At 40.2% G+C, this 24263-nt stretch overlaps 1 protein-coding gene across 1 annotated transcript in view; it reads right to left on the bottom strand.

Annotated features, from left to right (window-relative positions):
* Snrk (SNF related kinase) overlaps positions 1–24263 on the bottom strand; it is a 74010-nt gene that overhangs the window by 13841 nt on the left and 35906 nt on the right. Inside the window, exons 3-7 of the mRNA XM_076212458.1 lie at positions 16992–17126; positions 14591–14772; positions 12309–12580; positions 11429–11570; positions 8898–9107 (exon numbers count right to left, since the gene is read on the bottom strand). Of these exons, the coding sequence (XP_076068573.1) occupies positions 8898–9107; positions 11429–11570; positions 12309–12580; positions 14591–14772; positions 16992–17117 (932 nt within the window). The 5' untranslated portion in view covers positions 17118–17126. The remainder of the gene's footprint in view (positions 1–8897; positions 9108–11428; positions 11571–12308; positions 12581–14590; positions 14773–16991; positions 17127–24263) is intronic.

Raw genomic sequence — 24263 nt, forward strand, 5'->3', positions numbered from 1 at the left:
AGGCTGGGCCACCCAGGCAGAGTCATACACCATCATACCCAGACTACTACACTCTTCATTTGGCTTGAAATATACTTGCCGTTTTTACAATATTTGGTAAGCTGTGTATGCTATAGCTATGATAGAATGCCAGTATCTGTAGAAGAAAATACCCATAACATGGTATTGAATTGTGGAGAAAAACTGTGATAATACATAATACAAGTGTGACCACCATGGACATCACAGGAATTGCTTGTGTTGGCCATGTTCATGCACTCATATGAATACTGAATATAAAAATAATGTAGAGGCTTTGGAGTAAAAATAAAAATATGTTATGGGGTTGTGATGCTTGAAATTTGTTATATATGTCGTTGACAGCTTATCATTGAGTATCAGCTGACCAATCAGTCAACAGAGCAAGTGTAAACAAACGCAGCTACCTACGAGTTTCACATAGTTTCTCAAATAAGTTACATTTGTTACAGTTAACATTGATGGGGTCACATGAAGAATTGTCACCCCAGAATGCCCATATGAAGAATCGTCACCCCATGAGATCACACCTGAAGAATTGTCACCCCAGTACACTGAATATCAACAGTGGAGTAAGATTAGGTTAAGATAAGTTAGGTTAGGTTAGGCTTAGGTTCAATGTGGGTTATGCTTATTGTCATCAACTTATACAACTGAAGGATCGTAAACCCAGAATGACCCACATGAAGAAAACTCACTCTTGGATAGCCCACGTGAAGAATTGTCACCCTGTTGAAGTCTGGGGTGACGATTCTTCATGTGATCCCATTGATGTAACAGAAGTGTGTGCATAAGAAAATACGCATATGAAGAAAGAATGACGTGAAATACAATAGTTAAATGCATGTGACCAGAACTAGTGAGACAAAAAACTGTATTGTACTATTATGGGCTCATGAATTATTATTACTACAGAGATGAGTGGTAAGACAAAGAAGATTGGTTCCTATAGACACAGGCAGGTAACACAGGAGAAAATAGAAGAGATATTGGCTTTTGAAGATTCAGAAACTGAGGAACAGTTTGAGGACAGTGATAATGGTGATTATCTGGACGGTGAAGATGAGACTGCTTCTTTTTCAACTTCTACAGGTGATAACATTGATGTATAACCAGTTTGATCAAAATTACAAAATGTGAGAACCTATACATGGATGGGGTAGTGCGAGAGGTAAATGCAAGGGTAGTGGGCAAGGGATTGGAGATGGTTAAAGAAAATGGAGAAAAGTGGGAGGTGAGCCAGCTGTTGTTTGCTGACGACACTGCGCTTGTGGCAAGATCGGAGGAGGGATTGAGGAAGTTGGTGACAGAGTTTGGGAGAGTGTGTGATAGAAGAAAGCTGAAGATAAATGTGGGTTAAAGTAAGGTGATGAGATGTACAAGGGGTGAAAGTGGCAGTAATCTGGAAGTGAGCATTAAGGGAGAGCAACTGGAGGAAGTGGATAGTTTTAGATACTTGGGTGCAAATGTGGCAGGAAAAGGTGGAGTAAAGGTGGAGGTAGAATGTAGATTGAGAGAAGCGAGTAAATGCCTTGGTGGATTAAAAAGTGTAATGAGGAATAGAAATTTGGGAATGGATGCTAAGAGGAGACTGTATGAAGGAGTGATTGTGCCAACAGCACTGTATGGAGCAGAAACATGGAACATAAGAGAAGAAGAGAGAAGGAGTTTGAATGTGTTTGAGATGAGGTGTCTGAGAAGTATGATGGGGTTACTAGGCTAGATAGATTGAGAAATGAGGATGTGAAGAGGAGAACTGGGGTGGAAAGGGAGTTGAGAGATAGGGTTGATGAAAGAGTATTAGGATGGTTTGGACACATGGAAAGAATGAGTGAAGAAAGACTAGTAAAGGAGGTATGGAAGGCAGATGTGGAGGGAGTGAACATGAGGGGACGTCCTAGGATGAGATGGATGGATGGGGTGAAGGGGGCTTTGGGGAAGAGGGGAATGTCTGTTGAGGAAGGATGGGAGAGGACAGAAGACAGGGGTGAATGGAGAATGGTTGTATATGGATGATGTTGTGATGCATGAGGTGGAACGGACGGGGGGATGGGGAGTGAGGTAGTATGTGTGAGCAAAATTTTGACGCTGCCCGAAGGGATTTCTCCCCGTCCTCTCCTTTATATGGGGGGACAGAGAGGGGGGGTCACCGATTTAATGAAGCGGCCTTGCTGTGGATGTGCTGTGTCTTGCGACACTGCTTCTGACCCAGGGCAGTGGACAGGGTGCAGGGATGACCCGTCATCTAGGAGGTGCTAAGATGGGAGGGAGGGTGGAGGGGTGTGGAGTGTTTTCAGGGATGGAATGGGTGGGAATGATTTTATGCCTTTTCCTTTTTGGCTACCTCCCTAGTAAGGGGGAAAAAGCCTTGGTATATGTATGTATGTATTGTCTATTGTACCAAACAAATTATTACAGAATTGTAAATACACCATTTACATAGATCCTACATGTGTTTTGAAGTACACTTGGTACAAATTTGCAGAATCTGTAAATAAGATGGGCAAATTTCACCATTTTCTCATGATACTTTTTTGAAAGTGAGTTGGAAGATAGAGTTGATGAAAGAGTATTGGGATGGTTTGGACACATGGAAAGAATGAGTGAAGAAAGATTAGTAAAAGAGGTGTGGAAGGCAGAGGTGGAAGGAGTGAACATGAGGGAATGACCAAGGATGAGATGGATGGATGGGGTAATAGGGGTATTGGGAAAGAGGGGAATGTCTGTTGAGGAAGGACGGGAGAGGACAGAAGACAGGAGTGAATGGAGAATGATTGTATATGATGTTGTGATGCATGAGGGGGAGTGGGTGGGGAATGGGGGGTGACAGAGTATGTGGGGGGGGGATCAAATAAGATCCAATGAAGTTCCATGTGGAGCAACACTCTCACCTATACTTAACCTCTTCACAAATTCTCTCCGAACACCAGATCCTGAACACCAATAAACATCTATGCAGATGACCCAACAATAATAACCCAACATCACAAAATAGTTACCACAATGATCAAACACAATGTAATTCAGAGGAACCACCATGCTCCAATGATGTTAGCCAGTTTCCAACTATTTGACACTTTCCTTTCTCTTAGTGAATACACAAAAAGTTTGTATCATGTCCATTAACTGTTCTCAACATTCTTTGATTATCCAATCTGAGATCCCATCAGGCCCTCTTGACTTTACTCAATCCAATTCCTCCTGTAGTTTAGCACCTCTTGTACCTAAATATTAGTGCTTCTTTCTGCAGGCCAAAACTTGAGCTTGCTACTGATCTTATTATACTTAGTTTCTTGTTTGTTTCCAGTACCAGATCCTTGATGTATGGGTTGAAGGCCACACAATCATCAAAAGTGAGGCTTAGGATTTTTGGATTTTTGTCTACCAGTAGGTATATAGATAGACGCTGGCCATTCAATTATAGTGTAGGGTGTTTCTTTGATTCATAGTTGGGGTAAATAATGTCACTGATGAATACAGAGGATGGAAGTAAAGCACAAGGTGAGGGAGATCAACAGGTGTCTGAGAATTGTGAAAATAATAAAGAGGTGTTTTAGAATGAAGTCAAGAGTATGAAGAGGTGTCAGGTATAGAAGAACGTGTAAAGGGAGTATTTGGTCAGTTGTTAATGAAAGAGAAGACGGTGAAAGGGAGATGAACAAAGTATTTCAAATTGTTGAATGTAGAGGAAAATAGGGAAGCTTTAATTATGGTGGTAGGGGATAAGACAAGAATGACTGATGAGAGAGTAGCAAGACAAATGACAGGAATGGATGAGATACAAATAGCATTAAAAGGGATGAAAGTTGGAAAGGCACCTGTATTCAACGAATGTAACGGGGAATGTTTGACAGAAGTATTTGTTGAGTGACTGGTAACCTGGTTAAATGTGTGTCTATGAGAAGAAAGAGTGCCAGTGATTTGGAAAGGTACATATTTAGTTCCATCACACAAGGGGAAGGGAAACAAGTATCACTGTGGTAGTTTTTGAACAGTCTGTTGAGTGTAGTTGGTAAGGTGTATGGGCATGTATTACTAAAGAGGATTAACAGGGAAACAGGGATAGCTAAGGAAGTACAGTGTGGGTTTAGGTGAGGAAGAGGATGTGTAGTAAATGTCTGTGAGAGAACAGGTATGTGAGAAGTCAACCAATCCATTGTCCCTAGTATCTCTTGCAGAAGACCCACTGCCTCCAGGAAACTGGCAACAGCCTCCAGGCAGGACTAAGTCACTGAGAGAAACGGGGCTTTGATGTCAGGGAATTGTTAGTGTGGAGCATAGTACGTGGTGTTCTGTGTCTTCTGTGTAGTGGTTGTATCTGGGGCAGTCAGAACCTGTGGCCAGATCTATTCGGTGTTGATATTGTCTTAATGCCACATGGTATCCTGAGTGCAAGCAAGCTACTAAGTATTTCAGCGGCTTTGACCCATCGTTTTTCGCTCATATTTCCGAAATAACCATTCACATCAGTATGATATATTAGCACAGCCTAATTCACACACGGCCATAATTTTTTACGCTAGAGTGCATTTACAAGTGTATTTAATTACGGCGTTTACTCAATATTAAGTGTGTCGTAGCCGACACCCGTGAAGTAAATAGAACAGGTGAAGTCGTGACGTCATCACAAACTACCTTGTGTATCCCAACTTCACTTGTTCGATTTACTTCACGGGTGTCGGCTACGACACACACAATATCAAGAGTAAACACCGTAATTAAATACACTTGTGAATACACTATAACGTAAAAAATTATGGCCGGGTGTGAATTAGGCTGTGCTAATATACCATGCTGATGTGAATGATTATTTCGGAAATATGAGCGAAAAACGATGGGTCAAAGCCGCTGAGATACTTAGTAGTATGGTTATTGTCTGGTGTGGGAGTATTTTCTCTGTGATATTTATATCTGGGGGTTATTGCTGGAATATTGAGTTTGGTAGTTTTTCTTGAAGGGCTAGTTCAGTTGTCTGGGAGAGTATGTGTTTCTGTGTGGATTTTTTATGTGATTTAGATGATAGGTTGTTATAGATGTTTGAGTAGTATGCTGCTGGAGTATTTGTTTGTTGCATTCTGTTGGTGGTGCTTGTGAGATGTAGTGTATAGTGTGGGTGTTGTTAGAGCATCCTGTTATCATTCTCAGCGCCCCATGCCGCAGTGTTTGTAAACTGACTGGAAACTCACAGCCACACAGCAGCTGGCAAATGTCCTTGGGCCTTTCCATAGAGCTCTCTGGACAGATATTCTGGACAGTTTGTGTTGTATTAGTGCAGGACTGTTTCTATGTTACCAGTTGAAAGTAGTAGGAAGAGGAGAGCAGTCACTGGTTGTCAGCTCACCATGTGTAAGGTGTAAGAAATACAGTTGTAGATGATAGAGATATATCTTGGACCCAGTCTGGATGGAGGTGAGGAGGTTGATGGGTTTTTGAAAAATGGGCAGCTCCACTGTCCATCTTGCAGGACCACCACAAGCAAACACCCATGATTGGTCCCTGTGTAAGAAAAGAAAGTTACAAGTGAATGTGGGCAAAAGTTAAGTGCTGTAATGCACAATGAATGATGATGGGGTAAGATCTGCATCCTTCAGGTAACCAGGAATAGCCTTTGGGTGGGTCCATATGTCACTCAGGGAAGATACGAGTAGTTCCGTGGGAGAGTGATCCAAGTGCCATGGACCTGGGCTTCCTGGGAGTTGGATTCATCTCCCTCCGAGTTACCATAATCAAAGGAAACGAAACCAACTTCCACCAGGCAATGCAGGAGGCCCAGGCTGGCTGGATGAGCACAAAACCAGGGTCTGGCAGCTGGATCACTCTCACAGAGCTACTTATATATTACGTTGTTGTCTCGGGATAGTTTAGGGTATTGCAATATGAGGTACTCTGTGTCCTCAGTGTGCTAGTTGCATCTGGGGCAGTTTAAATCAGTGGTCAGGCCTATTCTGTGTTGGCACTGTTTTAATGCTGGATGGTCCTGGATGGTCCAAAAAGAAAAAGACATAGGAGGGGGGGGGGAAGAAAGAAAGAAAGAAAGAAAGAGAGAGAGAGAGAGAGAGAGAGAGAGAGAGAGAGAGAGAGAGAGAGAGAGAGTGTGTGTGTAAAGGACTTTGTAGCGTGGGATTTAATGAACCATGCCCTTGGTTCAACTTCACTGGTGGTAGGGTTTGAACTGCCATCCCCTCAACCTTTGCTGCAAGTAATGACACCCTAACCCACTCAGCCAGCAAGCAACAAGAAAGTAGTTATCATAGCAACAGTTGTCATCCTCATCATCTCAAAAAATAAAAAAATAAAAAAATAAAAAAATAAAAAAAATAAAAAAAATAAAAATATATATATACATATATATATATATATTTTACAAGAATGATAAGAAATGGCTCCAAAAACATCCAAGCTTACTTAGACAAACTAGAACAATGGCTCAGAAATAATAGAATGGAACCCTAACCTCAATTTTTTTTATTAATATTTCCTACTCCAAACAACCATGAATCAAAGAAATATGCAACAATGAAATTAAACACCCAAGCCCTTCCATTGTAAATCTACCTATATACCGAAAGCCTCTTCTCTTTTATATGGGAGGTAGCCAGCCAAGGCATGCACCCACTTCCACCCATTCCACTCCCTTCCACCACCCATTATTTCCCTCTCCTCTTAGCTCCTTGTGGATGAAGGGTCATCCCACTGCCTGGGTCAAAAGCAATGCAGCAAGACACAGTAAACCTACAGCAGGGTCACTTCATTTACATGGTGATCCTCCCTCCTCATCCCTTCATTCTCCATTGCAAAAGAGCTCTAAAATCTTAACCACCTCAGTACAATGAGGTCTACGGAGGTGTCATGAGATGCGAGTGGGTATGCGAGGATGCCGGCATTGGCATCTTGATTATATATATATTTTTTGTAGTGATGCATGCATTATCCCTGGATTCTGTGAACTTGTTTGATCATGTTTTCTGTATTTATTATTACTCAGAGTAAAAGAGAATGAGTAATACAGTAATGCAAGTAGTGTGATGCATCTTTCATATGGCAGCTGATGCTGCATGTGAGAATTTGACTCATACTGGATTGGTCAAGCCAGATGGAAAAATTAACAAGACAAAATATCTACTAAAACAATACTTATGTGGTAATTGGTTTGATGACAAAACATCACCAAGTTGTACTGGCAATGATACTAGATGATAATAGCATTGCGTGTGTCTCCTACTCAAGAGGAGTGAAACCTGATAACATAAAATCTTGTTGGGGTAAGACTTTTCTTATTTGGAAACTAATGTATGCCATGATCCCGCTGATCCTCCAATGAACAAAGCTCTATTCAGTCTGGGCCATGTGTCCCAAGGACTTTTAGGTCCTTATGCCATTGGCCAATATATCATATAACAAAAATTAACTTAGCCAATCAGAGATGTTAAGGACAACTAAATCCACCCTAAGAGGGACTTTTACCCCTTTCGGGAGACTAGGACGGTGCCCCTTGCAGAGGACTTTGTAGCATGGAATTTAATGAACCATACCATTGGTTCAACTTCACTGGTGAGTTTGAGAGAAGCATGTAAATTCCTTGTGGTATTAAAAAGTGTAATTAGAAATGGACATTTGGGAATGAATACTAAGAAATTGTATGAAGGGGTGATTGTACCAACAGCACTGTATGGGGCAGAAACATGGAGCATAAGAGGAAGAAAGTTTAACCGTGTTTGAGATGAAATGTCTGCAAAGTGTTAATAGGCTCAATAGTGAGAAACAAGGAGGTGAGGAAGACAGATGGGGGTAAAAGGGGCGCTGGCAAAGAGGGTGATGTTTGTTAAGGAAGGGAGAAGACAGATGATAGGGTGTGTGGAGAATGGTTGTGTATGGATGATGCTGTGATGCATGGAAGGGAGTGGGTAGGGGATGGGGGTTATGGAGTATGTGTCAATATTTTAATGGAGCCCAAAGGGATTTCTCCCTATCTTCTATTTTTCTGCATGAGGGGACTGGGGGGTGGGGGTCATCAATTAAATGAAGTGGCCTTGATGTGAATGTGCTGTGTCTTACTGCATTGCTTGACTCAGGGCAATGGGCAAGATACAAGGATAACCCATCATCCAGGAGGAGCCAAGAAAGGAGGAAGGGAAGGGTGGTGAATGGGAGTGGAGTGTATGGGAATGAAATGGGTAGGAGAGGATTTATGCCTTTTGACTTTGGCTACCTCCCTTCTAAGGGGGGAAAAAAGCCCTTAGTATATGTATGGACTCCTTTCAGCCTGGTGTTACATTTCACAGGCTTTTCTGTAAGGTTAATCTTATTTGACAGACTAAGTAAGACAGAACAGGGTGTCAGAGAGAACAGGATACCTAGGTCCATCACCCTGTCCCATTTTTGCTGTCTTTTACGACCTGACTGGGAGACAATTTTCCTTTTTCCCCCTACCACAGGGGACAGAGATGAAGATGGAAATATATACACAATGAAGTGGTACAGGACAGTATAATAAGGGGGACATCATAATGAAAGAACTGTCACAGTACACTGGGGTCTCAAAATTCAACAGGGTTAGGGCAGTTTTTGAGGCACCAAGACTCAATTTGTTGAAACACAAATCTCCTCCATCTTAGCAATTTGTCTGGTACGATGGAGATGACTCTTGTTTTGACGCCTCAAAAACCACCCTAGCCCTGTCTAATTTCAAGACCCCTGTGTACAATAAAGTAGTATAACTTCTCTACGAGTAGAGCTTTTCTCCAACATTGACATAATGACGTAAAGCTCTGGAATGTAGGGACAACCCAGACGGAGAAATGGTTGGGAGTGGGTATGTGCCTTTTGACTAATTACTTATACAAGTAGAACTAGAATAATATTTCATAGCACGAACTTACTCTAAGATCTCGTCCATTGAAGCAATGGTCCCAGACACCATTTTGTGTATGATGTGGGCATGATCCTCTTCAGTCAAGTGCTCCCGTGAAACAAGTGGAAGCAACTCTGCTGGTTCTACAATCATACCCTCCAGTAGCCAGGAATCCTCTGCAATGTCTTCCAAGGTGGACCGCTTGCATGGATCACGAATCAGCATCTTGGCAATCAAGCTGTTGGGAATGGTATTGCTCAAGTGAACTGTAGCACAATTGGAAAAACTTATACCCTGCAGATCTAGTTTAATAATGTGAGAAAACAAATACAACTCCCAAATGGGTCTATCTATACACCAAAGACTTCCTATCCCTTATAAAGGAATTAGCTAGACAAGGCAAACACCCAGCCCCATCTCTCCCACTCCCATTTGTTTCCCTTTCATCTTAGCTCCACTGTTCAGGACAGAAGCAATGCAGCAAAACACAGCACATCCGTGTCTGGGCCAGCTGCTTCATCTAAATGGCAACCCTCCCTCCTTGTCCCCTCGTACAAGAATAGAAAAGACAAGGAGAAATTCCTTTGGGCTACATCAATTTATATTCTATTCATAACCATTTTCCACTCACACCTATCTCTTGCCTTTTCCCTCCCCTGCTTAAGAGACATTCCACTTTTACTCAAAACCCCATTCATCCCATCCATCCATCTTGTTCTTAGTCTTGCCCTCAGGTTCACTTTATCCACCTTTGCCTCTCCACATTCTTTGCTACTCTCTCCTAATATTCTTTCCATGTGCCCAAACTATCCCAGTATTCTTTTAAGTACCCTCTCTGCCATCTCCTCCACCCGTACTCTCCTATGCACCTTATTTCTCACTATATCCATCTTTGCAAAAACAACCATGCTTCTTGGACACTTCATCTCATATACAGTTTAAAAATTTCCTTTGTCTCCCTAACATTCAAGTTTCTACCCTATATAGTGTGGTAGGCACAATCACCCCTTCATATATTCTTTCTCTTCACAGTCATCCCCATATACCTATTTTTCACAAAAAATTTCATTTCCCCCCAAGATATTTACTTGTTTCTCTCACTCTATCCCTACTCCCCCATACCCTCATGACCCTAAATATGTAACACTACTCACATTCTCTAACCTCTCATCTTTAAACTTATCTCCAACTTATTGCCACCCTCACCTCTTCATCTTATCACTTAGTTTTTACCAACACTCACTTTTGATTTCCACACATTACTTTCCCAAATTCAGTCACCAACTGCCTCAGACCCTCTTCTGACCAAATCACAAGTGCAGTGTTATCAACAAACAACAACTGGCTCACCTCTCACTTCCTTCCACTCCCTCCAATCCTCTGCCCATCACTCTTGCATCTACTTCTCATATCACCCCATGCATGTACGCACTGAACTGCCATGGCGATATAACAAAGCCCAGGGGAAGCCCCATCTTCATCTGAAACTAGGGGTGTGCCAATTCCATTTTTTTTTAGCTTGGGCTATATCACCTAAGCTGATGATGATATGGTTTAACGTCACAAACTCCCCCCTGCCGGAAGGCTAGGACGGTGCCCCTCACAGACGGCTTTGTAGTGTGGAATTTAATGAACCATGTCCTTGGTTCAACTTTGCTGGTGGCAGGATTCGAACCACCATCCCCTCGACCTTCGCCGCAAGTAACGACCTATTCCACATATTTATACATCTATAAGAAAAACTATTTTTTCACATCCTTTCGACAATGTACAGGGATGACCCGTCATCCAGGAGGTGCTAAGATAAGAGGGAGGGTGGAGGGGTGTGGAGTGTATTCAGGGATGGAATGGGTGGGAATGATTTTATGCCTTTTCCTTTTTGGCTACCTCCCTTGTAAGGGGGAAAAAGCCTTGGTATATGTATGTAACCTTTCGACATGTGGTCTTTCTTAATTTATTTACTTCCATGACCTATTAAAGCCCTCCCATTATTAATCAAGAGATCTCTTCTATCAATGCAATCTATCCCTTTTAATGATCTGAACAGTGTAATCATGTCACCTTTCTCTTTGATCTTTTAAGATTGGTCGACCCAGCACTTTTTGTGTTTCCTCATACAGGGGGGGAAGTGATATAGCCCAAGCTCAAAGAATACACGAGTTCAAATCTAAATATGATAATTGGTCCATTTGTGCGAGATGAGTCATATATTCCCATCTCATCCCCAAGTTCCAGAGATGTGATCCCAGGGATCCAGTGCCAGATCTTCAATATGATGTCAATACTAATAGGTATATACATTCATAAATATGGGATTCACAATAAAATATGTAAACTGTCATATGTAAATTCTTAATCTCCAAGCTAACTTTAACAAAAAGTTGCACTACAGTTAAAAAAGGTAAATATCTTATCCTGCATATCTTTTAAACTTCTTACACTGTTTACTTCAAGATTCAATCCTAATCTTGCATCATCTCGTCTTTCATTTTTCACACATGTATAGTTCAACTTCTACTCTTCCTGACCCCAAGAAATACATCTTTCTACTTTGCTTACTCCCTGCACTCCTGTGACACATAGTCAGGGATGGTGTATTTGCAGTCCATGATCATTGTGAGGGTTTCGCTATCGTTGGCTTCCTGGAAAGGTGCATGTCCACACACAAGCATGTACAGGATCACTCCCAGGGACCAAATATCTGTAAAACAAAGTAAAATATAAATCCATACATAAACACAAACACACACACACTTTTTAACGTCACACACTCCCCCCTATTGGGAGGCTAGGACGGTGCCCCTCACAGAGGGCTTTGTAGCATGGAATTTAATGAACCATGCCCTTGGTTCAACTTCGCCAGTGGCGGGATTCGAACCGCCCTCACCTCGACCTTCGCTGCAAGTAACAATGCCCTAACCCGCTCAGCCAGCAAGCTTCCTACACACATGCGTGGAATTTAATGAACCATGCCCTTGGTTCAACTTCGCCAGTGGCGGGATTCGAACCACCCTCACCTCGACCTTTGCCGCAAGTAACAATGCCCTAACCTGCTGAGCCAGCAAGCTTCCTACACACATATAAAAAAAGTAAGTATCAGATCTACAACGATACCAATATGCTGGTGTGACCTGACCTCCCAGTAAGACTCAAATAAAATGTCACAGTATTGAACAAACACCTTGTGACACAGCTCTGATCTAATCTCACCTATTCATGCAAGGGCTTGAAAATGGATGACATGGAGATGGTTCTCCCTGATATTCATTTTCCAGGATCACCACTAGAAGGTATCTATCAACAGCCCAAAGTTTTCAAGAAAAGTTATGATTACTACCAGCTACTGTGAGGCATATATTGATGCAAAAAATATAATCAAGTATAAGGTATGCTGCTCTATGACCATTCATGGTAAAACCACACCAAAAAGATTACTTACCAACAGCAGGGGCATCATAAGAATCCCCCAATAATATTTCTGGTGCTGAATAAGCCAGTGAACCACATGATGTCTCTAATTTTTGGCCAGGGCAGAACTTGTTGCTAAATCCAAAGTCAGTGAGCTTAACCATTCCTAACTTTTCAAAAAACACAACATTTTCAGGCTTGAGATCCCGGTGAACAACATGCAGCTTATGGCAATAACTGATGGCATGTACAATTTGTCGGAAGTAATTACGAGCTGTGTCTTCATCCAGGCCTCGGTCATGTCTGTAAATGAAGATTAGAGTTAACCTTCCAAAAATCAGCCAAATCTGACATATCTACTTAAAAAACAAAAATAATAATAATAAATAAAATAAAACAGATAAATAAATAATAATAATAATAATAAATGAATAAAAAAAAAATCCAACCAATCAAAAAGAAACCTGAAATCCAAGGTCTCACATGATCTTGATCCTACTCCTCAATGATCCGGCAGTGAAAATCAAAAAGAAAATAAACCTACTAAAATCCATTGCAAACTTTGGCTTTGGACCACAGAAAGAATCTCCAAATAATATCTTCAAACAATTCAGAACCACCCTCAACAGCACTTCCACAGCATGGTTCCCAACAATCAGCAAAACAAACACTTTACATTTAATACAAAATAAAGTATTAAGAGCACTAACAGGATGAACAAAGCCACACCAATATAACACCTGCACAAAGAAACTAAAATCCTTCTCACAGAATCTCGCATGCTAGAACTTAAAACACCATTCACCCATCTCATTACATCACACAAGAACTACCTACTGAAGGTAAAAAAATAAATAGATAAAATGAAAACAGCTTAACATTCATACATATGCAACAACCTACCACCAGTATCACACAATATACGGAGAGAGAGAGAGAAAAAAAAAAAAAAAAAAATGAATTTGAGTCTAGGTATGTTAGATAAATACACTCAGATCACTAAACAAGTCCTTCAAGACAGACCACCAAACTCAATATCCCACCAACACCCTCAAGTCAACAGCCCCAACAAGAAAATCCCTCTTAAGAGAAGTAAAGACCACTCTGGTGGACTTTCATGCTAGACACCATCCAGCATTCAAACAGTATCAACACAGAACAGGTCTGGTCAGACTGAAACTGCCATAGATGCTACAACCACATAAAGAGTGGTCTGTGTTGAAGGCAGGACTACATCATGGTTGTATTTATCAAACTTTAACTATTTGTTGTATTCAGGAAAGGAGCAATGCTCATTTGGTCCTGTCTCTTACTCTACAATTTATCATACCTAGCTTCAAATTAATGTACAGTTCCAACTTAAACTAATTTATATCCTTGATTTCCAATTGCCATATTTAGATTTGAATTCATGTATTGCTTGAGTTTGAATTATACCACCTTCTAGGTTATTCAAAGTATTTGTGCATAAAAAGAGTACTTAAAATCATCTGATACAAATGAAGATTTAGACACCATATTTTTGCTTTCATTCATGGCTGACTACTGTTACTCCTATACCCTGGGCCTGTCTCCTACATAGCCTAAGTTTATTTCCTTTTGTTGCTGCATGAAGAGCAAAACCATCCTCTAATATGTATTCTACTTAAAATCAACAAATACCTATTGTAAAAAAAGAATTAACAATATATTTTCTTCCTGTCTCAAATTTCTGTGCATTTTCATTCAGAAGTGTTTACATCACTTTCCAATACATCGTACATCAAAATAGTTCTAGTAAACATAAAAATACAACAAAAATTAGTATACATAAACTGAGGAACACAGAATAAGGAACACAACTGACACTATCATACATTACAGATGTGTATCAGACAAAAAGGGGAAAGAAATACCTCACCAATGTATACACATGCTAATAAAGCTGCACACGGGTTGGTGGAGAAAAAAATAATAAATAAATAAATAAATAAATAAATAAATAAATAAATAAAAATTCATCATCATTATCAAGTCTTCATTTATATAAGGTTTGTACATTATAAATGGTATACCTAGTAAATGAAATTCTGATATTCATGTAACAATAGAAAGGAAGAATGTGGGCTTCGGGAGGCAGATTAAAGGAGCTCAATGATAATGTTAAAGTTAGCCAGAGGTTACCCTGAGACTATAGGTCTACCAGATAAGTTATGGACACCAAAAATATATGAATTTTAGCACATTCAATAAAATTACCTATATATAATTTATCATAAAAACTCACACTATACATGTGTATATATGGTAACTCTAAACATGTATATAACTTACTTCATAATGTAATCATACATGTCCCCTCCATCAGCAAGCTCAAGAATGAGGTAGAGCTTCGTTTGTGTGTCTATGACCTCATAGAGCCTCACCACATTGGGGTGCTGTACAAGCTTCATGCACCGCACCTCCTGGAACAGGTGGGCCCGGGACACCTCATCCAGCTTCACCTTATCAATTACCTGGAAATGTAATCAAGAATCTAATACCCTTATCTCTCTTTATGAAAATATCACCTTACTTAATCAATTACTATTCACTACATAAACTGTACAATAGAAACTGAATTACTATACATGGAGAGATGATACTGGAGATGTATTTGGAAAGGGAGTTGATGATAGCAAATAGTGTTTAAGAAGAGGGTCAAGGATAAGTATACATGGGACTATGCAGTGGTATTAAAAGGAAGGATAAGAAGAGTTCTGGACATTCATGTTTTCAGGGAAAAGAGTAGGGAGTGTCAGATCATTTTTAGGTAAGAGGGAAAGAAAGTGGAGGAAAAATAGAGGAGGAAAAGGGTGGGAGGGGGAGAGGTGCTGATATCTAACAAATCAAGTGAAAAAGAAAGGGGGAAGAATTCAAGGAAAAGCTAAAAGAAATGTGGGAGGAGTTGAGGAAGAGGGTGGATTTAGAACTAAAATAAGGGTGGGTAAGTTAGATGGAGGAAGTGACTGTGTAAAGATGGTATGTAGAATGAGGAGGAAGGGAGGGATTAGAAGAAAGGGTGGTGAATGGTGGGATGATGAGGTGAAGGCAGTACTAGAAGAGAAATATCAAACATATGTAAATTGGTTGCAAGGTAGGACTTTGAAAGCATACAAAGACATACAAAAAGAGAGAAGCAAAACATAAGGTGAGGGAGGCAAAGAGGAGAACAAATGTAAAATAGGGTAAGAGTTCGACAAAAAAAAAAAAACTTTGAAAAAATAAAGATATTTTGAAAGCAAGTGATGAGTGGGGGGTGTCAAGTAGAGAAGAAAAGATAAAAGGTGTAGATGGACAGATGTTAGAAGTGGAAATGGGTAGAATATTTCAGAGTTGTTGAATATGGAGGAGGGAATGATTGTGGCAGAGGGAGGAACTAGAAAAATGTGGCACTTTTCCTTCCTTCAATAATCACACAATTAAATTATGAACTCTGTCTGAACATGGTGTTTCCAGTAGTGAGTGTACTTATTTTACTTTCACATTATTTCATACATGACATTACCATCTGTTTCTCTCTCCTCTATGAAAATATTTTCTTTTGTGAAAACTGAATGGAAACTTATGGTCATTACTTCGACCTGAAATGATCCTCTTCATAAACATACATATACCAGAGGCTTTTTCCCCTTTACAAGGGAGGTAGCCAAAAATCAAAAGCATAAAAACCACTCCCACCCATTCCATCCCTAATACACTCCACTCCCCTCCATCCTCTACCCTCCCTCTTATCTTGGCACTTCCTTGATGACGGGTCATCCCTGCATCTTGTCCACTGCCCTGGGTCAGAAGCAGTGTCACAAGACACAGCACATCCACAGCAAGGCCGCTTCATTAAATCAGCGACTCCCCTCTCCATCCCCTCATGCAGAAAAGGAGATGGGGAGAAATCCCTTCAGATTGTGTCAAATTTTTCTAATACATACTACCTTACTCCCTATCCCCCCATCCATTCCACCTCATGCATCACAACATCATCCATATACAACCATTCTCCATTCACCCATCTTCTGTCCTCTCCCATCCTTCCTCAACAGACATTCCCCTCTTCCCCAAAGCCCCCTTCACACCATCCATCCATCTCATCCTAGGTCGCCCCCCTCATATTCACTCCCTCCACATCTGCCTTCCATACCTCTTTTAGTGTGTCTACCTTGTCATTTTTATGGAGAAACTAGATAAGGGGAATCATTTCCATCATTTTGCACACTGTAGTTACAAGGCTAATTGGCCTGTGCAGTACATAAGAGGGAAGGGGAGGGAGGACAAGAAGGCCAGAGTTCATATATAAGAAGACGTGGGTAGAAGAAATGGGCATCAGTAAAAGTGAAGTCAGAATAGGATAGACAGAGAATGGGAAGAAGAGGTAAGAACAATTGGAGAATGGGGAGAGAAGAAAAGTTAATCTACGAAATAGTGAGGAAGGTTGGTTAATCCAAGAGGTTATTCTAAGATAACATGATGGAGGAAGGAGAGAAGATACTAAAGGGGTGGTGGAAGTGAAAATAGGAAGCCACGAGAAAATAGGTTTTGTTTGACGTATGTAACAGGAAATCAAGACGTCAGTTGGAGGAGAAAAACATATCATTTAGGGCTGTGTGACTCATGAAGAATGAAGATAATGCACCAAATAATGTGGCAAGGTCTATCCAGAAAGGATGTCACTCTCACCCAAACACTTGCAATGACACACCTTGACGGCCACCTTCTCCCCGGTGAAGACGTGGCGGGCAAGCTTAACGACAGCATAATGACCGCGCCCGAGCGTCTCCTCCAGGTCGTAGAGGCCCGCGATCTTGCCATCGTAGTGCCCGCTCATCGTCACCACCTGCAAAATAGATGGTAAAGATTAGACAAAAGCATTGTAAAAATATTCAGCACAGTGAAATTACACCATGATGATGCCATTTCACTCTAATAAATTATTTTCTTTACCTGAGCTGTACCCTTAAGGGAGTGACAAGGGTGGAAAATAAACTATATATACACTGTACACTAAAAAAAAACTAAATCAACATCCATCTCGTTACTATCCACCATATGCAAGTTGATGGAAAGCCTAATCAGAAACATGACTTTCTACCCACCTCCTTTAACCAACTCCACCAGTATACTCCTCACCAACACCATACATTTGCTGGACAGAGTTAACAGTCTTTTGAAGAATCATAAAAGTCATATCAATGTAGGAGGTGAATCACTGCATCTAAAATTGACCTCGCATCTTGGATGCCGAAGGTTTGTCACAGTCCTATCACAACACCTAAGATACATTAGCCACCTAAACTCCTATATACAACTCCCTAACAAGTGTATAAATTATACATTTATGGAATAATAAATAAACATATAATAATGATGAATAAAGAGGGTACTGCACATAGCAATAATCTAAAGTTCAGTTGTTTGTTTAATGTTTACATGAGTGTCCTGTGACGACCTACAACAGCTATGTTTTCTCATTTTCAATGGTGCCTTCTGAGGTGGGGACAGACTACACATACTCCACAAATATGATGGGGTTCGCTTCAGGGGTGGTAGAGTGGTGGCGGTATGGATGGGGGTGGCAGCAACACCGCGAATATTACATGCGATACAGCAATTATCACATTTAACATATGAATATATATATGTATATATTGTGGAAGTAGTAAAAGAGAGGAAGTGGAATTGGGCAGGTAAGTTGGTGCGAACGACTGATGAGCGATAGAGCAAGTGTGTTACTGAGTGGACGCTGCGATATAGGAAGCGTGGAAGAGGGAGGCCAGACAGAAGGTGAAGAGACGAGATCAAGAAGTTTGCGGGAGTGACGTGGCAGAGGATGGCACGGTCGTGTGATTCATGGAATGCTATGAAGGAGGCCTTTGTTCAGCAGTGGACTCAGGATGGCTGATTTGATATATATATATATATATATATATATATATATATATATATATATATATATATATATATATATATAATGTATAATGTATAAATTCGTATATACTAATATAACACTTGATATGAACTGTTCCAGATGCGAATTTTTTGGGATACAATTTTTTTTATTTTTCTAACAATAAGCTAGGTACCCAGTGGTGTAGGCATAGTCATATTTTTATGTTGTTTGATAATTTTTCGTGGCGACATGAAATTGTACACCAAAACAATGAAAAACAGTGAAAGTAGGTGTATTTACATTATGTATGGTGCTAAGTGTAAATGTAGGCGGCTGAGCATTGGCAACACCGTCTCAGGGCCAATTCACTATACTTATCAGATACGGTTCATCTGCTATAATACGAAAATTATTTCAAAATTTAAATCAATGAAGCTGTTCATTCATATTTTCTGACAAACTAAATCTATATGAACGGAAACGTTGCGCATCCAGCCGTTATAAGGCTAATTCACACTATACGCATCGTGATATTTGGTTTTAGTAAAGCATAGAATTGTATACATTTTTCACATTGATGGAAATATCTCCGATAATATTTTAACACCATGCATAAACAAGCATACTGTATGTATTTATACACAAATTAAAGGGAAATGGGAGTAGTTTGAAACGGTTTGAGGCTAGTGCATGTGCTCGTATTATAGGCTACACAGCAAAAATTATATTTTGAGCCAAAGTAAATTATTACATTCAATAAAACGTTGAGCCCAGTTTTCTCTTTTCTCATATTTCAGTTTCTTTTCATAGTTCAAACCAAACTAATATTTTCAAAATTTCGTGAGACATTTATAAATTTCAAGCAATCAAAGTTGGACAGGCTCAGCACGCCTCTTTGAGGAGAACAGGACCTTCCGAAAACTTCCCTTACCGCAAAAGCTTGAATTGGGACATTATATTCCTCCTTCCCTAGGCAGTTGAGAAAATATAGTACATTCATCAGGTGTGTCCTCTTGATTCTTGTTTGAAAAATAAACAATAAAATAACATTGGTGTCTGATAAAGTGTACATTATGCAAGAAGAATTTCATCAATTTTTTTTTGCTTGGACTTCAGCACCCTACGTAATATCCTAAACCTATGCCAAGTTAAAAAAATAATAATAATTAATAATAAGTAAATGATAAGCGATAACTGAAATGTATATTTTGTTACATCATCCCCAATTCAAGCAAAATTAGTAATTCATTAAACTGATACTTCAACATTCTGAAATACTGATTAAATTAAAGTTCATCAGGTAGTTCTTTATAAAATGTGAAATATTCTTTTAATTTCCCTTTTTCGGTGATTTCTGCCCTCTAGTCGCTTTTGTTTCTTATGATTCTGTTAGGCTATTCTTCTTCCTTTTCCATAATAGCACAATCACTGCCAAGTCTGTAACACTAAGATTAATTATCAAACGTGTCTGTATCTAAGCAAAATCCTCCTGGGAAAACACGGCCAGGACTGGACCGAACGGTATGTAAATGCAGATGTTGTTTAGAATGAGTGACGGGACCGTGCAGGTTGCGTTCCGTTTACAAAGATTACAAAGGCGGAGCATGCCGACAGGAGACCTTTTGCTCCATATCTAGGTCGGATGCGAAAAAAAATCATAATAATAATAAATAAAAACTATAATAATGTAAATAACAAATAAAATACATAAAGAAATGCATAGGTGTAGTTAAATAATAAACAAACAGGTAAATAGTAAATTATAATAAATTGACATATAACTAATAATAAATGAAAATCAGATAGACAAATGATAACAAAACAAAAACAAATATAAAATAAATTATATTCATTACAGCATCTTGCTTAGGTGTTTATCTAAATGATCCTTAAAGCTTCGAACTGAACTACATTGCACTACCTGTGCAGGAAGTTTATTCCATTCATTAACTACACGGTTGGCAAAGTTATCTCTACCTACTTCCAAATTGAATCTATTTCCGGACAGTTTGAGACCATTGTTTCTTGTTTGATTCTCATTCAATGTGAAAATTTTGTCATTTTTTATGTTGTCAATTCCCTTTAGAATTTTAAAGACCTGTATCAAGTCACCTCTGAGTCTACGCTTTTTTTTTTTTTAGGGAAAACAGATTCATATGTTTTAGTCGATTTTCGTATTATTTATTTTTGATATTTGGAATCAGTTTTGTGGCTCGCCGTTGTACTTTTTCCAGTCTGTCAATGTCTTTAATGAGATTCGGTGACCATACGGAAACAGCATATTCCAAATGTGGACGAACTAACGAATTATATAGCTTGTTAATGAGTGATGGACTTTTGAAATCAAAAGATCGCGCAATCGGTCATAGAATCTTATTTGCTTTCTCAGAGGCAATACACTGCTTGGATGATTTGAGGTCGTTCCTGATAATTACGCCGAGATCTTTTTCACTATCCACTTTTGTTAACGAATTTCCAAATAACTTGTAATCGTGCTTACTGTTATTTTTACCTATGTGCATTACCTTGCATTTACTTGTGTTAAATTTCATTACCCACTTTTCAGACCATTGCTGTAATTTATCTAAATCTTCTTGAATATCTAATTGGTTTAAGTGATCATTTGCCATTCCGCACAGTTTTGTATCATCAGCAAATTTGGAAACAGTAGATTTTAGTCCATGGTCTATATCATTTATATATACTATGAATAGAAGTGGCCCAAGAACGGAACCCTGAGGAACTCCACTTGTAAAAAAATTCCATCTAGAAGTTTTTCCATTTAAAACAACTCTCTGTTTTCGACCATTCAACCAATTACTAGTCCAACCTAATAGGCTACCACTTATTCCGTGTAAAGCTAATTTAGTAAGTAGTCTTTCGTGTGGGACGGTATCAAAAGCTTTTGCATAGTCTAGATATATTAAATCTATATCGTTTGTCATAATTCGAGATAACTGTGTTGTAGAATTCGAGTAAGTTAGTCACGCAAGAACGTTTCCGTCTGAAACCATGCTGGCTATCATTTATCAAACGGTTACTTTCTAAATGATGTTCGATAGCATCTCTGATGATAGTTTCCATTATTTTTCCTACGATTGAAGTCAAATTTATAGGCCTATAGTTATTTGGTTTCTTTTTGTCACCTTTTTTTGAATATGGGAGTAACGTTAGCTAGCTTCCATTCTCTTGGGACATCTCCGGATGTGATGGATTTCTTGAAAATAATTTCTAATGGAACAACAATCTCATTTTTCATTTCCTTTAAGATTCTTGGATGCCAACCGTCAGTGTTTTATTAACTTTGAGTATATCTATACACTTTTTAATTTTTTCTTTTGTTATATTTACCGTAGTGAGTAAGTTTACCCTAGACTTTTCACAGGTTTCAGTTTGGAGTTCACTTTGAGGTGTTTCGTTTACGAATACCGAGCTAAAATAATTGTTTAAGACATTACACATTCCTTATATATATGGTATATTGTGAATCAACCCATAGTGAACATCATTACTAATCAATCACGTGGCGGTAACAGAGGAGAAAGGGGCGCGAGTTATCATTAGCCTGTGGAAACTTTTGGCTTTTCACAGTGAAGTATCATGAGCCACGAACAGTTAATAGAATTGGTCGGAGGCTACGAGAAGCTTGTGGAGTCCAGAATTCACCCCCACTTTCTTTTCTTTCGGCAGTTATGCACACACAATATTTTCTTTTCACCTTTAGTTTTACGCTCTTCATCTAAAAGAAGAACAATTGCACTGAGCTCCTTTGACCTTTCTTGAAGCCATGGCGGGACAACAATTGCACGCCGACTAACCGCATCCTGTGTGTGAACACCGACGTTTGGACGGAACACAAACGAAACGTACCCATACGAAGGCAAACCGTAGTGTGAATAAATCAATCCAGTATGTAGAATTTTCTTTATTCTCAATGCAGTTTTCCACAAAGCATCTCTGCCCTGTTACTGTCACGTGATTGGTACTTGTCGATGGAATGCGGAATGTTTCCATTACGTATTAGGCAGGGAACCTACTTAGACCTACCATCTCTCAAATCCCTATTCACTCCTATCATATCGCCACAAACCTTCATGACATAATCTTCCCCTATATCCCTAGTGCCTATTCCCTTCGTTCTTCAGAATAATTCACTGATATTTTAAGAGTTAATAAAGCAATGGTTCCATTACGTATTTACATTACATTCTCCCCGTCACTTCTTACACAGGTACCCAATACAGGCCGTTCTAATGCCGTACGAATGACGAACAATAGACTTCCCATACGGTGTGTACAGCTTCACGGATCTCAATGTAAAAATAACTTCGATACGAAAGCCGAACGAAGACGAACCGTATCTGAACAGTAAAGTGTGAATCGGCCCCAACACACTCCGTCCCATCGCCTTATCATGGCTCGTCGCTACCTTGCCAGTGGAGAAGAGTACATTCAATTGAGACATCTCCAAAGACGGCGGACGACCCCACAGACATCGTTTTTGAGCCTCTGCCAGTAGACACGGTGACGTTGAACCTACATGTTCACATTTCTCTCGTCAACCGGACGCCCTTCCCCTCAAGATCTAAGAATATAGACCTTGCTTCCCCTAATGTAGCTATTTTTATTGTTAGCGTGGGCCGCTCATACCGATAGAGAAAACTCGGAAAAGACAGAGAAATCTCATTTTGCAAAATAAAATTCTGCCGCCCGGTGCCCTATAACGTTATTGAGGTGGTGTCGCATGGGGGTTGCGCGCGAGCCCTTGTCTTTGTGTGTATTTCCCAGGCTGTATTATACGGGAAGGGATATGCTCATAGTGACCCGTCTTTGTATCTTTCTGCATCAAGTTTGTTCTTAAACTCTTGAATAGTATTTGCACACACTGTTGCCTCATCTAATTTATCCCAGATATCCACCACTCTGTGCGTGTGTGTGTGTGATTCACCATGGTCTTGGATTACGTGTTGGACTCGGGATCGGCAGTTATTTTCCTACCAAGAGAGAACCCAGAGGTCATATATGACCGATCTATGGTTAATACTGTGACCGTACACATACACCCAACTCCCCGCCCGAGAGTTGGAGTAACAACTCGCAGCGTAGATACTGAAATTATTTCACCCTTGGGCGGGATTCGAACCCGGACCGCCGTAGTGGCTGCCGGGAACTCTAACCACTACGCCACCGAGCCGTGTGATTGTGTGTGTGTACGTGTGTGCGTGGAGAGTATCCATGTGCGCAACATAACAAAATCACTCTGCGCCACTGGTTGAATACCAGAGCCAAAATCCCTTCGTTACTGACGGAACGCCAAGATAACGAATAAAATTATCTGGCGTGAACCAGGTATCTTTGGGGTTGCCGAGATAGGTTAAACAACCTAGAGAAAAAAAAATCCGGCGGCAGCATTTGGAATACAGCTCATAAGTACAATGAATTAGGTTATTAGGGGCATCGGTGGGTTGACTCGGACAAGCTGATAACCCTCTCATCACCACGGTGCCTCGCAGACAGCCTTGCAGTATCGTCCCGTGTCAATATATAACACTTTAACTATTGACGTGGTGTCCAGATGATGGATATAATGGACAGGCGACAGCAATCAGAAATATTTAAGTGCAAGGCGTTACTTTTCTTGCTACAAAAGGAGTATCATGCAGAGCAATGTTACCACGACAAAAATACAAGTGACACGGGAACGGGCATGAGCAGGAGGAGGAGGAGGAGGAGGACGTTATTATGGCAGAAGTAGGTGGGATGGAACGAAGAGAACACTGAGGAAGTTACAGGTGGGAGGATGATGATGATGATGGGAGAGCGCAAGATGGGAAGGGGAGGTAACGGGAGGGAGGAAGAAGGAACGAGAGTGAGGGGAGGGAGCGATCAATACATGACGGCACTGCACGTCGGGTGGGGCTCTGGTGTACCAGCCCAGCCCATATGCATCATACCTTCCATGAAGTACTACACAACGTGAAACAACCAACCCGATGCATCGCATTCTCGCCCTCCCCATCCCATGGCTGGCTGGCTGCAAGATACTTTACACATAAGTGGCAACACCCTCTGTGCCCTCTTCTT

This window comes from Oratosquilla oratoria, chromosome 30 (genome assembly GCF_046742065.1).
Source record: "Oratosquilla oratoria isolate Oo_2021 chromosome 30, ASM4674206v1, whole genome shotgun sequence".
In the NCBI taxonomy this organism is placed as follows: domain Eukaryota; kingdom Metazoa; phylum Arthropoda; class Malacostraca; order Stomatopoda; family Squillidae; genus Oratosquilla; species Oratosquilla oratoria.